General features: G+C 46.9%; 1 protein-coding gene across 1 annotated transcript in view; it reads left to right on the plus strand.

Annotated features, from left to right (window-relative positions):
• Positions 1–208: 208 nt before the first annotated feature.
• Positions 209–13,109, plus strand: part of LOC142775416 (uncharacterized) — a 39,428-nt gene continuing 26,527 nt past the window's right edge. Inside the window, exon 1 of the mRNA XM_075876814.1 lies at positions 209–287. Within this exon, the coding sequence (XP_075732929.1) occupies positions 209–287 (79 nt within the window). The remainder of the gene's footprint in view (positions 288–13,109) is intronic.

The raw sequence follows: 13,109 nt of genomic DNA on the forward strand, positions 1-13,109 counted from the left end.
GCAAGAGAAAACACTTGATGTTGGCGAATCTTAGCAAGTTGTAGACCCTCTGGCAGTACCGAAGGATCATTGGAGCCGTTGACCACCCACAAACCAGTATGCCCTAGCACAACCGACAACATACAATAGGGTATTGGACGCATTATTTTTTATGCAGCTGAGGTGAATGGGCTCTACGTAGGCATCAAATGTCTCCGTTGCAGGGGAAATGACGACAGGAACACACTTGGCAGACAAGGGTGGTAAAATTGTGTCCATGGACACGGAAAGGGTGCTTTCCATGCAGGGTGGGCTTTCCATTAACGCTACTGAAACATTTCAATCTACTATAATCTCTCCTGTGCGGCAATCGACAGTGGCACTGCAAAGATTCGGGAAATGGAGTCCTAGAATTAAATCATGCGTTGAATGAAAGAGAACAGCAAAATCAGAAATAAAATTCTGGCCACCCAAACTAACAGTCACTGTGCAGACACCAACAGGTTGTAAGACATCTCCGCTCACTCCACGAAATGTATCAGCACGGTCCCAACGGCACATAACCTTTCGTCCAAGAAGAAATTTGAATGCTAGACTCATCGCTGATATGGCTATACCTGTGCCCACTAAGGCCATTGTTGAGACACCGTCGATTAGCACACGACCCTTATTTCTAAACATGCAAATTAAAGGAAGCATTTTTGTGGAAATTGAAGATTGTCCAGCGACCTCACCTCCAATGGTCGCACCGACTATTTTTCAGGAAGCAGCGAAGGGTAGCGGCGCCTAGGAGATGGCGACCGATTGAAGCGAGGGGCTGGCTGGGGTGTCAAACTGCGGTCAGAGGCCGGAGAACGGTATTGCAGCGGCCTTGGTATCTCGTGAGTTGCGCTTTCAGGGAATATTGGCGCTCGTGCAAAACCGGACAGGTGGGATCTCGGTGAGCGGTCGTACCTCGGCGGCTGCCGGTAGTTGCAGTACCCGGTAATGTGCCCTTCGACGCCACAGTTGCAGCAGACGGGTAGGAGTCGTTCGCCGAACCACTGCTGAGAGCGCTCCGCTTTTTAAGGTCGCCTACCGGAACGGAGTGGAGCAGCTTGCTGAATGAGAACTGCCAGCCTGTGTGTAGCGGGGACGGTAAGAAGGCGTTGGTCATATCACTGATCAGGCGCGAATGAGTCTCGACATGGCCAGGAAGTTCCAGCTTCGCTAAAGTCCGTCACACATACCGATGGTGGCAGAGGAGCAAACGGTGCCGGGTAGTATAGGATGAACAGGTAGGCGGATGATGGATGATGTCGTCGACCAGTGTGTCTTGTCGCTGTAGCTCTTCACGCACTATTGCCCTGAGAGTAGTCGCAAGGTTGGCAGGTGGGCATACGTCGACGCTGGCGACCGTTGTTACATTTGCCAGCTGATCGAATTTCGGGGCAATACAATGGGTCTTCAGCTTCTCGAAAGTACGGCAGTGACCTTGGAAGGCGGAGACGGAAGTGAGGTCTTCCCTGCCTATCAAAAAATTGTAGACGTCCTCAGCTATACCCTTCAGAAGGTGTCCAACCATGTCCTCTTCAGACATATACGGGTCTATGATCTTGCAGAGCATCAGAACCTCCTCTATGTAGGTGGTACACGTTTCTCCAGGAGTCTGGGCTCTTTGAGCCAACGTGCGCTCCGCGCTTTTATTTTTCGAATCAGAGTCGCCGAAACACTTATTGAGTTCTTCAGAGAAACGATCACACGTTGTTAAGAAATCTTCGTGGTTTTCGTACCACATCAAGGTGGTTCTTGTGAGAAACAGTGTGCATTTCCCAGTCGGTCGGTGGGATCCCAGCAGTTGTATCGGCTCACCCTTTTGTAATGTGTCAGCCACGCATCCACATCTTTCCCTGCTCTTCCCGCGAACGGGTGGGGTTTCATATAGTAATACCGAGGTGCAGCCGGCACTGACCTTTGCATGGTTGAGAAGCCGTGACCTTCGCTCTCGGCCATGACGGTTGTTGTCGGTGGCAGACCGGCAAGACGACACCTCCACCGAAGTTCAAACAGCTGTGGCTCCGTGGTTCGTCGACGTGCTGCAACCCGCACCTCCACCACTCTGTTACGTTTAGAAATGTGTTTATTACGCTGTGCCGTACCGGTAGACTTGAAGGGGTCGGGTACCGGAGGCCTATCTCGCTAGCCAAACGCTCTCTTCTCTAATCTGCCTGTTCGCGCTACCCAGAGGCTCACACCCAAATCACATAGGCAGTAACAATATTCCTGTTTGCACATCTCACAGCCAATTTTGTATACCACATTGGATGAGTCACAGTTAAGGTCGTCTTCAATATTGTACTCAAAGTCTGAACAGGAGGCTTCGGCCGTATCTGTGGTCACCATGTGTGTGCACACCCTGAAGCGATGTTTCTCGCACGGTGTACAACCCTGATAGTGGTCGGATTTGTGTGTTTTCGCCCTGACCAGTAAGTCTCTCATGTTTTTATTTCTTCGGTAAAACATCTTGGGTGGAGTCTGAAAAATGGCAGAGAGGCGACTACTCTGTTTAAGTATGTTGAAGAGGCGGCGTAGTATAGAATTCACCCGAGGGGCGGCGGCGGAGTATGTGAGGATTAAATTTGCCCCTGAAGTTATATCTTTATTTCCGCCTTTTTCTCCCATTTTCGATTTTCGGTCCAAAGAGCGAGTGCGCGCAATGCCATTTGTCAATAATTTTTTCGGGGTACTTTTGACGCAAGAAAGCTGCTTTCAATTCCTGTGCGTGGGTGTCAAATTCAGTAATTTCAGAGCAAATTATTCTGTATCTGTGGGCTTGAGAGTAAGGAACACCTGTTTTGCAGTGATGGGGTGGCTGCTGTGGAAATGCTGATACTGTTGGCGGTCAGTTGGTTTTTTATACAGGCAAGTAGATATGGTGGTGCCACTGAGTGATACAGTGACACCAAGAAAGTTAACACTGAACATGGTCCTACAGCATTTTTGCCTCCATTGAAAATGCAGCCGCCGCACCTCGGATTAGACCCCGTGACTTGCAGATCAGCAGCTGAGAACCTCAGCCACTAGACCACTACAACTGGGCAAGCCTGTATTCTTTCCAATTGGTTGCCTTCGTGCAATAAAAATGCAATTGTTCGCTGGTTCAGCGCCCGTGTTGTCACTTGTTCTTTTTGTGTCCTTGTTTTTTTGGGCGCTGCCGTTCACCTTTAAATATGCAACACCAACTTACCCAACGTCACACCCTTTGCAGTGTATAAGGTAAAAAAAGAAGAAAATTGTATAGCAGCTTCACTATAGGGTGAAATCAGAGGAAGTGCGCCTCGGGCACCCAGCCTAGTCCTTACAGTTTTCACTGCTCCGTTTACGAAAAGTGTTGATGACGCCAATAAGTTTGATGTGAGCATGCAAGGCTGCCCCGGCAGGAGTGGAATCTTGCCAAACAGATCCATATGCTAGGTGCGACATGTGCTCTATCTTTTCCTGCGCGTTATCGACATCCTGCTCGTTGCGGCAGCGAGTATCGTGATACCATGACACCTTCGCGTGGTCAAAGGTGCACCAATCACGCAAGCAGTGAAAATCCAGATGAGGTGCCGAAAGTTTGCAATGCATCCGATCCGGGAGGCAATGACAAACCGCTTTAGCAGCAGAGACCCTTCGTAGAGGGGTCGGGCAGGATTAGATACATCGAGTAAGAAAAAGAACAAGATGGCTTCCGCCTTCGCGTCATCGTAGGCGAATGTGCAAATGACCTCGTGAGTTTTTTTTTCTCTTTTTAAAGAAGCTTTTTGCACTACGCCAGCAGTTGGAAAAGGCTCTTTGCTCATGTTATCAATGAGATGAATCGACCGAGAGTGGATCCTGAAGAGTTACATACCGCTAGAATCTAGTGCAAAAGGCCGGTATACTATATACCAAGCTATATTGGCCCATCTGTCGCACATAGCACAGACCCCGAGCCAGTCAGTATCATCCTGCGCAGTTACCTGTGAGAGTTTGCATCGAATAAACAGCGTGGTTTGTACTCATTACCGCGTATGCTGACTCCAATGATGGGTGCTTAAAGGGCCGCTAAACCACCCTGAGTTAAGACAGAGGGTGGAAACTCCCTATACCTCCCATGTACACGCGGTCTCGCATGCTGATACGCAGTGGCAGCGCCGCTTTTGCGATTGGCGGCTGCCGGGAATTCAACTCTAAATAAATGTCAAACAGAGCATCTCTTTTATGACATCACTGATGAGGTCACCAAGTAGAGGGAAAGGATAAAAAACCGAATGAAAGAGGGTTACCACACAAGCTCTCCTTTTCACGGTGCAAGAATACTTGAGGTGAGCGAACGCCGGGACAATCTGCTGCCCGATAATGTTCTGCTTCGCTAGGAGCCTGGGAGATGGCGCTAGAAACCTTGCCCCGGCAAAAAGGGGCTTTATGCCCCGTCTTTTCCTCCCGCCCGCCCAATCGGCGTAGGAAACTCTCGTGATGTAGGAAAGTAGCGGTGCTCATTTATCATCACCACAACACCCTCGCCGCATCGTCAAACTCCTCCTTTATCACACTCTCTTTCGCGGTGTCGCTTGGTTTATATTGATACGCAACAGCCGGCACAGCCTGTCTGCAAGAAAGAGAAAGACGACGTTGGTGGCTGGTTGTTGATGAACTGTCTCGCATGCTGGGCACGTGCTAACGTTCCTGGACGCCGCTAACATTCCTGATTGGAATGTCAGTACCTTCGCCAGGCAGAGATCGGGCGACAGATCACCCTTGACTGAGGCTGGTTCGTGCCTGTGCCTGCGCCTGCGTTCCTTGTTCCATCCTCAGGGTTGCGGTCAAGTAGCCGGCGGTTACTTTTATTTTATTTTATTTTATTAGATCTACCTCTTGTTCCGCAACTGTTTTAGTGCATTGATAAGTGTAACTTCTTCTTATTTCATGTCTGTTTCTTCTCCGGGCCAGAGGCCTGCCCTCTGGTCAGCCTCTGTTCCCCCTCAAGATCTTCCTCTGGAGTTGTTTCTCCGCAATGGAACCCGTAGCGTTCATGTCGCTTTGGTGCCGACCACCGGTGGGTTCATCCGCATGAAAAACCCCAAGACAATCCAAACGGAACTTCGTGCGATCACTCCCCACTCTCTACTGATAACAGAGGTTCGTCAGTTTGGGCGCGGGGAGATACTATGCTGCTCACCAGACAAGGCCTGCATCCAAGATCTTCTGAAGTGCACTACTTTTGCATCACATCCGGTGAGCTCTTTTGTCCCAACTCATCTGGCTTGCTGCAAAGGATTGGTTCGGGGGGTAGACGCAAGTCTAAGCCCAGCAGAAGTCTTGGACATCTCTTCCCCAGCAGGTGTTATTTCTGTTTACCGCTGTACCAGACAGGAAAACCAACAGGAAGTTCCCACTGAAACTGTAATTGCCACATTCGCTGGAACAGATCGCCCTTCGGAGATCAAGGCATGGCCGCTTATCTATAAGGTCGAAGCTTTGGCTCCCCGTCTGCTGCAATGTGCTAAATGTTGGCGCTTTGGACACAGTACTAAAGGTTGTCGATCGGAGACTCGATGCCGCATATGTGGAGCCATATACGGGGCTGGTCATGGTACTGCTGAGTGTCAATCAGACAATAAGACATGCTGTTTGTGCAAGGCAAATCACGCTGGAGACGATCCTAACTGCCCTGCAAGATCAAAGGAACTTCAGGTGATTGAAATCATTGAAAGGAGACGATGCTCTCGTAGAGAAGCGATTGCAGAAATTCAAAGCAGGAGTCAGGGTTATGCCGGTATAGCAGCTCGTCCACCTCTTTCTATGGATGCATCACTTTCTGAGTCCATTTCTGCTATGGTAGAAAAGGCCGTAGAAAAAGTATTAGAAAAATTTTTACTCAATCTGTCCGACTCACTCAATAGTATTATGGATTCACAGATGTCGGGTGCATTTGATCGAATAACTAAGCGTATCCAACCTCCTAGTGCCTCAATTAGTAAACCTGCCGAACATCAGTCAGATGTCTCTATCGATAATGAGGCAATGCTTTCCAGTCCTAACACAACTGGGCAGGAAGGTATATCTGATTCAGAATCAATAATTAATCGGGATGTAGATATGGATGCTCGCCTTTTGAAACGCACCAGGTCACCCACTAACACTTAATAATTCTTCTCATCCAAAAACAAAAAAGAGTGTGAAGGAACCTAGGACTAAAGCGGACTTCTTAAAAGATAGTATCTTAGATCAAGCAGTTGCTACTGCTTGCTTATCATCATAGGGTACCTTAGGGTACTTCAGTGGAACTGCCGTTCAATTCTCTCTGCAACTACAGACTTATTATATTTAATTTCTCAACAATCTCCAGACATCATAATTTTACAAGAAACTTGGCTGTCTGTTGATCAAAACTTCTATCTAAAAGAGTATCAGTGCTTTCGACTGGACCGAGACTCACGTGGTGGAGGATTAATGTTTTTCATTTCATCCAAAATTTGCCTTAAAGCACACTTAGTTTACCAACAAATATCACACGATTATGAAGTATTGGTTCTGGAAATTCACTTTCCCGGATGCACGCCACTATCTATAGTCAACAACTGCTTTCCGGCTGGAATACAAGATGAAAGAGCCCATGACTTGACTGCGAGTTTTTGCAGAAACAGTATGCTATTTGCGGGAGACTTCAATTCCCATCACGTTTCATGGGGATTCCGCACTGATTCATCAGGAAAGCGGTTGTGGGACTGGACTAATCGGAATAACCTTATTTGTTGGAACTCCAGAATTCCGACATTCATTTGATGTAATTCGAGGTCCGTCTTAGATTTGACATTTGCTAGCTCAAGTGTGACAATATCATCTTGGACTGTTCTTGATACTGCTACAAGTAGTGATCACTGCCCCCTGGTATTTGAAGTCAGCATTCCTTTAGTGACGGTAGATCGCCAGGTGCAAAGTTTTGTAAACTACTCTAAATTTAAAAAGAACTTACAGTCAACGCTGTCTTCCTAGCCCAATATGGAAGCAAATATGAAAGCTATGAGCCTTTGTTCCACCCTAAAGTGTACAATTAAAAAATCACAGTTCACTATATCTTCAACAAAGGGAAAATTCATATCTGCCTGGTGGAATGCGGATTGCGCCAGAGATTATAGACGCCGCAACGCTGCATGGAAAAAACTCCTCACCAACCAATGTCCGACTAATTGGAGAAATTATTTATTTGCTGAAGCTACCTTTAGGAGAACAGTTTCATTAGCGAAAGACGATTATGGAGAAAAACGGTACAGCTACTTATCCAAGAGTGGCAACAAGAAAGCTCTATTCAGATTTCTCCGTAATCGTAAAGCTATTACAGCACACGTAAATATTGACTCAGTTATTTTTTCTCCAACTGATTTGGAAGATACATTAACGGAAATTGCAATAGAATTGGAGAAGAGATTTACATCACAAATCAAAATAAAGTGTGCAAAACCGTCATTCGGAAATGATTTTATTGAAGTAAGTAGGGATGAACTTGCGCACGTCGTTCGTATTCTGCCAAACACAGGTCCTGGACCAGATGGCATCACTTCAGAAATGTTAAAAATATTATTCGACATCTCTCCTGAAGACCTTCTTAACGTTGTCAACTATTCACTTGAAAATGGTTGGATACCTCCTGACTGGAGACTTGCAAAAATAATACCGCTTCTTAAAAAACAGGGACTAGGAATGCAGATAGATAACATTAGGCCAATCGCTTTAACATCACACGTAGTTGGGTTAATAGAAAGAATACTTTACATTAGAGTTACGAAGTTCATAACAGATAATGCGATACTCAGTGCGTGCCAGATTGGATTTAGACCAGGTTACTCTATATGGTGGGCGCATGTTGATTTAGAGGCTCGTGTAAAGCTTGCTCGGCACAGACGACAATATGCGGCCCTTGTAACCCTTGATTTAACCAAGGCATAAGACAGTGTTGAACATGCTATTCTTATCAATGTCCTAAAAGAGCTTACGTTCCCGCAGTACATAACAAATTGGATATACGAATTTTTAAAAGACAGAAAATTTTATTGCTTCCAACGAGGTGTTTCCACGCCGAAGTATAGCCAAACGAGAGGTGTTCCTGAAGGCTCTGTTCCATCGCCTGTGCTATTTAACATTTTGTTAAGTTCAATACCACAGAGTGATAAGGTACACGTATATGTATATGCAGATTATATCGCGTTCTTTGCATCTGACAACGATATTTATTCATTACATTCGACTTTACAGTGTTATTTGGCAACATTGGAAACCTGGTTTCAGAAAATTCATATGAACTTGAACGTAACTAAAAGTGCTATAATAGTTTTTCCGTTGGACGCACCAGTTACTATTTCTCTTCAGTACCATCAAGAAATAATACCCCAGGTTAATTGTATTAAATATCTGGGTGTACTGTACGATCAAAAACTGAGCTGGCGTGACCACATTGAATATATTAAAATTAAGGCTACACGCGCTGTTGGAATGATAGGTAGGCTTGGCCACCTCCGTTCCGGTCTTCGCAGAGATACGCTAATCATGATTTATCGAGTGTACGTTCGTCCGATTCTTGAATTCGGATGTGTACTATTCTCTGGTGGACCAGCATACAAAATAAACCCCCTCATTCTCTTAGAGCGGGAAGCCCTACGTAGTTGTTTAGGTGTGCCAAAATTCACAGCTAACAATGTTTTGTATCAAGAAGCTCGGATACCCACCCTTGCTTGCAGATTTCGTATTTTAACAGTAAACACCTATTTAAAATTTTCTGAATGCACTTTAAGAAGGTGACAATTTGTATTCTTTGCCGAGCCTGGCGTCTTTTTCAATGAGCATTGGTCCCGTGTATATAAACCCCAAGTGCTATTTGTTCAAACACTTCTAGATGCTTTAAATGGTAATATATTCGAGATCACACCATCTGTCAAACCAATCGGCCAAGTGCAAATAGAATTTGACGATATCTTCCCCATGAACGCTAAACACTTGCCCTCTAAATGTTTGATTGGTTTATTAGAACAACACCTGTCTCAATTAGGTACTAATACAGTAATTGCAACGGATGCATCTATGAGTGGCGAGAAGGCAGGTGTGGGTATTTTTTCTCTCTCATTATTCTGGTCATTTTCATCACGCCTCCCAGATTATACACCAATATTTGAAGCGGAATTAATGGCCGTTATACTAGCTATTCGTAAACTTCCTGCGACTCATTCGACAGTGATTCGATAGTGACCGACTCGTATTCCGTGTGTTCATTCTTATCATCGTCGTCGAAATCAGCAGTACTAGAGACTTTTAAATCATTAATCCCAGCAAACATTCGTCTAGTGCGAATGATATGGGTGCCAGGCCATCGTAGTATATTTATAAACGAGATGGCTGACAAACTTGCGCGCACATCTCTTGATCGTCCGATTGTGCCAATCATGCCTCCTACAGCTTATGTAACAGCAGCGAGGTTGAGAAAACTTTCCCTTCTTGAAGACTCATCAAAAACCATGATACCGTATCCAGATTTCTTGCACCTGGACTTCACATGGAATAATAAATGGTGTCCCACGCGTAAATGGGAAGTCTTGGTAACAAAATTACGTTGTCGTGTACCACCTCTTAATTTCTACCTAAACAGGTCTGGTCTGGTGCCATCCCCTCTGTGCTCAAGCTGTAACGAACCTGAACATATCGACCATTTTCTTACCACATGTGACCGATTCAAAAATCAAAGAAAAAACTTCTTCGAAATTTTATTCAGAAAATTAGGAATATCACTTAATACTCCCAATATTTTGTCTTTTGGGGCCACTTCATTGGGACACAGCGACGGGAACATCTGCGGGGCTCTCTGCGAATTCATATATAGCACAAGTAGATTACCTTGCTGAGTCAGCGATCAGCTCTCGAATTTTACTAGTCACACTACCACTTATTATTTAGCTGATACACTGCAATGATTCAACTTTCCGGAGAATTTCATATAACGATTCCACCACAGATATTCAACAAATTCTGTTATTTCTCCCCCCCCCCTTTTCTTTTTTTTTTCTGACATTGCGCCAAATTAATTTCACAGTCAAAACACAGTCATCATATTCCCCTAATCTAGAAAATCTATAGGTATTTACTTGCATTAACCACCGGCTTCTTGGCCAATCCCCCTTAGTGGGTGAGAGCCACAAAAGGAAGAAACAAGCAAGCAAGCAAACTGTCGCCATCTTGTTCGCCGAGCACGGTGCATCGTATTTATTTATTAAATAAGTTACCCGTAACCTTATTGGTGGAGGTGGACGACTCCCGTACCTCGATGGAGACGCGCAGCGGTCGCAACACCGGAGACTCTTCAGCTACTTCAACTGCCAGTGCCTCATCCCCGCCGGTCTCTCAATCCGAGTCGACAACCTACGTCACCCTGCCACCCCTGCGGGATCCTGGAACTTTCTCCGCTGACGGCACCATCGACGTTGACTCCTGGCTGCACCGGTACGAGCGAGTCAGTGCTACCCACCGCTGGGATCCCACGCTCATGCTCGCCAATGTTGTGTTCTACCTCGACGGCACGCCGCGGACATGGTTCGAAACCAACGAAGCCGAAATCACAAGCTGGGATCTTTTCAAATCCAAGATCCGTGATCTTTTCGACGATTCATCTGGTCGTCAGCTCGCTGCCAAGAAGACTCTCGCCACTCGCACCCAGACGTCTACTGAATCGTACGTCTCATACATTCTTGACGTCTTGGCGCTTTGTAGCAAGGTCGACCAGCGCATGTCAGAAGAAGAAAAAGTTAATCACGTGCTCAAAGGGATTGCTGACGATGCCTTCAACCTGCTGGTTTTTAATAATGTCACGAGCATCGACACGATTTCGACTGAATGCCGCCGTCTAGAACAGGCTAAAGCCCGCCGCGTCACCCACGGCACCACGCGCCTGCCGAACACAGCTGCTACTTCCTCTTGTGATGACTCCGTCCGCCCAGTTCCCCGATGTGACAACCTCACCCGCATCATTCGTCGTGAGGTCGAGGCAGCCCAACCAGTAGCTACTCCATTTCCAACGCGTGATCCTTCACCGACAACTATCTCACTGATACAAGCCGTCATTCGTCAAGAATTATCGAACGTCGGCCTACACCCTATTCAACCAGTCTACTCTGCCGAGCCTTTTTATCGTCGTCCCTCCGCTCCTCGATTTGGTTCCAACTACTCTCGACAGCGCAATTTGTTCGAATGGCGTACACTGGACGACAAGCCGATATGCTTCAACTGCCGACGTGTCGGTAATATTGCTCGCCACTGCCACAATCACTGGGCTCTGCCGGCACGCTATGGGCTTCCTACCCAGGCCACTTGTGACCACCAGTCGTCCTCAACATTTGATTTTGATTCCCCTATGCCGACCACATCCTCTGATTCTGCCGAAACTCTCACGAGACCTCGCTACGCCCGCTCACCGTCCCCAGCTCGCCGTCAATCTAGTTCGCCCCCACAACGCCATCCTGCCTCTCCGACCTATTCGCAGCGCCCCCGACCGGAAAACTAGGCAGTGCAGCTTCTGGAGGTGTAGCTGCATTGACGACGACCTCTGCAAGAAATCCTTGTGTAACATTACCGACCACCCGGAATCTGTTGAACGTTACTTTAGACAATGTACCTGTGCGTGCGTTGATCGATACCGGCGTGCATGCGTCCATAATGAGTGCTGCTCTTCGTCGCCGCCTAAAGAAAGTTGTCTCACCCGCCTTGAACCGAGCCGTTCGAGTTGCCGACGGGGGAACTGCCGCGATTATTGGCATGTGCTCTGCCCGTATGACTATCGCCGATAGAAGCACTGCTGTTCTTTTCACCGTTATAGAAAATTACCCTCATGAAGTAATTCTAGGCATGGATTTTCTAACCGCTCACTCGGCCCTTATAGATTGTTCAGCCGGCTGTCTTGACCTTGCCTCTACTTTCTGATCTGACCAACCCACCCCAAAGTCACCTTTGCTGCATTGATTTCGCGCGCCTTCCGCCTAACTGTGTCACACATATCGACCTCTTCTCTACACCACCTGTACCTGACAGCGATTACATGGTGGCACCAATTCATGCCGTGACGCTTACGCATGGCGTCGCTGTTCCCCACACCATTTTGACAATCGTTAAAAACCGCACATGCCTTCCTATTGTCAATTTTGCCCTCACTGCCCAAATTCTTCCACAAGGTATCTCTCTGGCCGAAATTACTGCTATACAAGACCACACGGTTGAACCCTTCAGAGTGGATGATTGCTGCACCTCAGACCATGAACCAACTCTATCACGTTCATCGGGTGTCGACGTTGACCACATGGTACCATCAGACCTCGCTCCTGATCAAGCGCAAGCCCTTCGTCACGTCCTGGAGTCCTATAGTGACATTTTCGACTTCGCCAGCACGGCTTTAAACCGAACGAGTGTTGTTACTCATCGCATCAATACTGGTGACGCGAGTCCCATTCACCGACGTCCATACCGTGTTTCCGCGTCCGAGCGCACAGTCATACAACAGGAAGTCGAAAAGATGCTTGCAAACGACATAATCGAACCCTCTTGTAGCCCCTGGGCTTCTCCTGTCGTCCTGATCAGAAAGAAGAATGGAACATGGCGCTTTTGTGTAGATTATAGGCATCTCAACAAAATTACGAAGAAAGATGTTTATCCGTTGCCTAGAATCGACGACGCCTTAGACTGCCTTTACGGTGCTACGTATTTTTCAACTATCGACCATCGATCTGGCTATTGGCAGATCGCTGTGGATGAGATGTACCGTGAGAAGACCGCATTCGTCACTCCTGACGGGCTTTATCACTTCAAAGTTATGCCCTTTGGTCTCTGTAATGCGCCGGCCACATTTGAAAGAATGATGGACTCATTGCTCCAAGGGTTTAAAGGGTCAACCTGCTTATGTTATTTAGACGACGTTATCGTTTTCTCTCCCACATTCGACTCCCATCTCAAGCGTTTATCGGCGATTCTTGAAGTTTTTCGTCGAGCCGGACTTCAACTGAACTCGTCGAAATGCCACTTTGCTCGTCGTCAAATAACCGTACTTGGCCACATCGTCGATGCCGCAGGAGTCCGCCCAAATCCCGAGAAAATTCGCG

Source organism: Rhipicephalus microplus, chromosome X (genome assembly GCF_043290135.1).
Source record: "Rhipicephalus microplus isolate Deutch F79 chromosome X, USDA_Rmic, whole genome shotgun sequence".
In the NCBI taxonomy this organism is placed as follows: domain Eukaryota; kingdom Metazoa; phylum Arthropoda; class Arachnida; order Ixodida; family Ixodidae; genus Rhipicephalus; species Rhipicephalus microplus.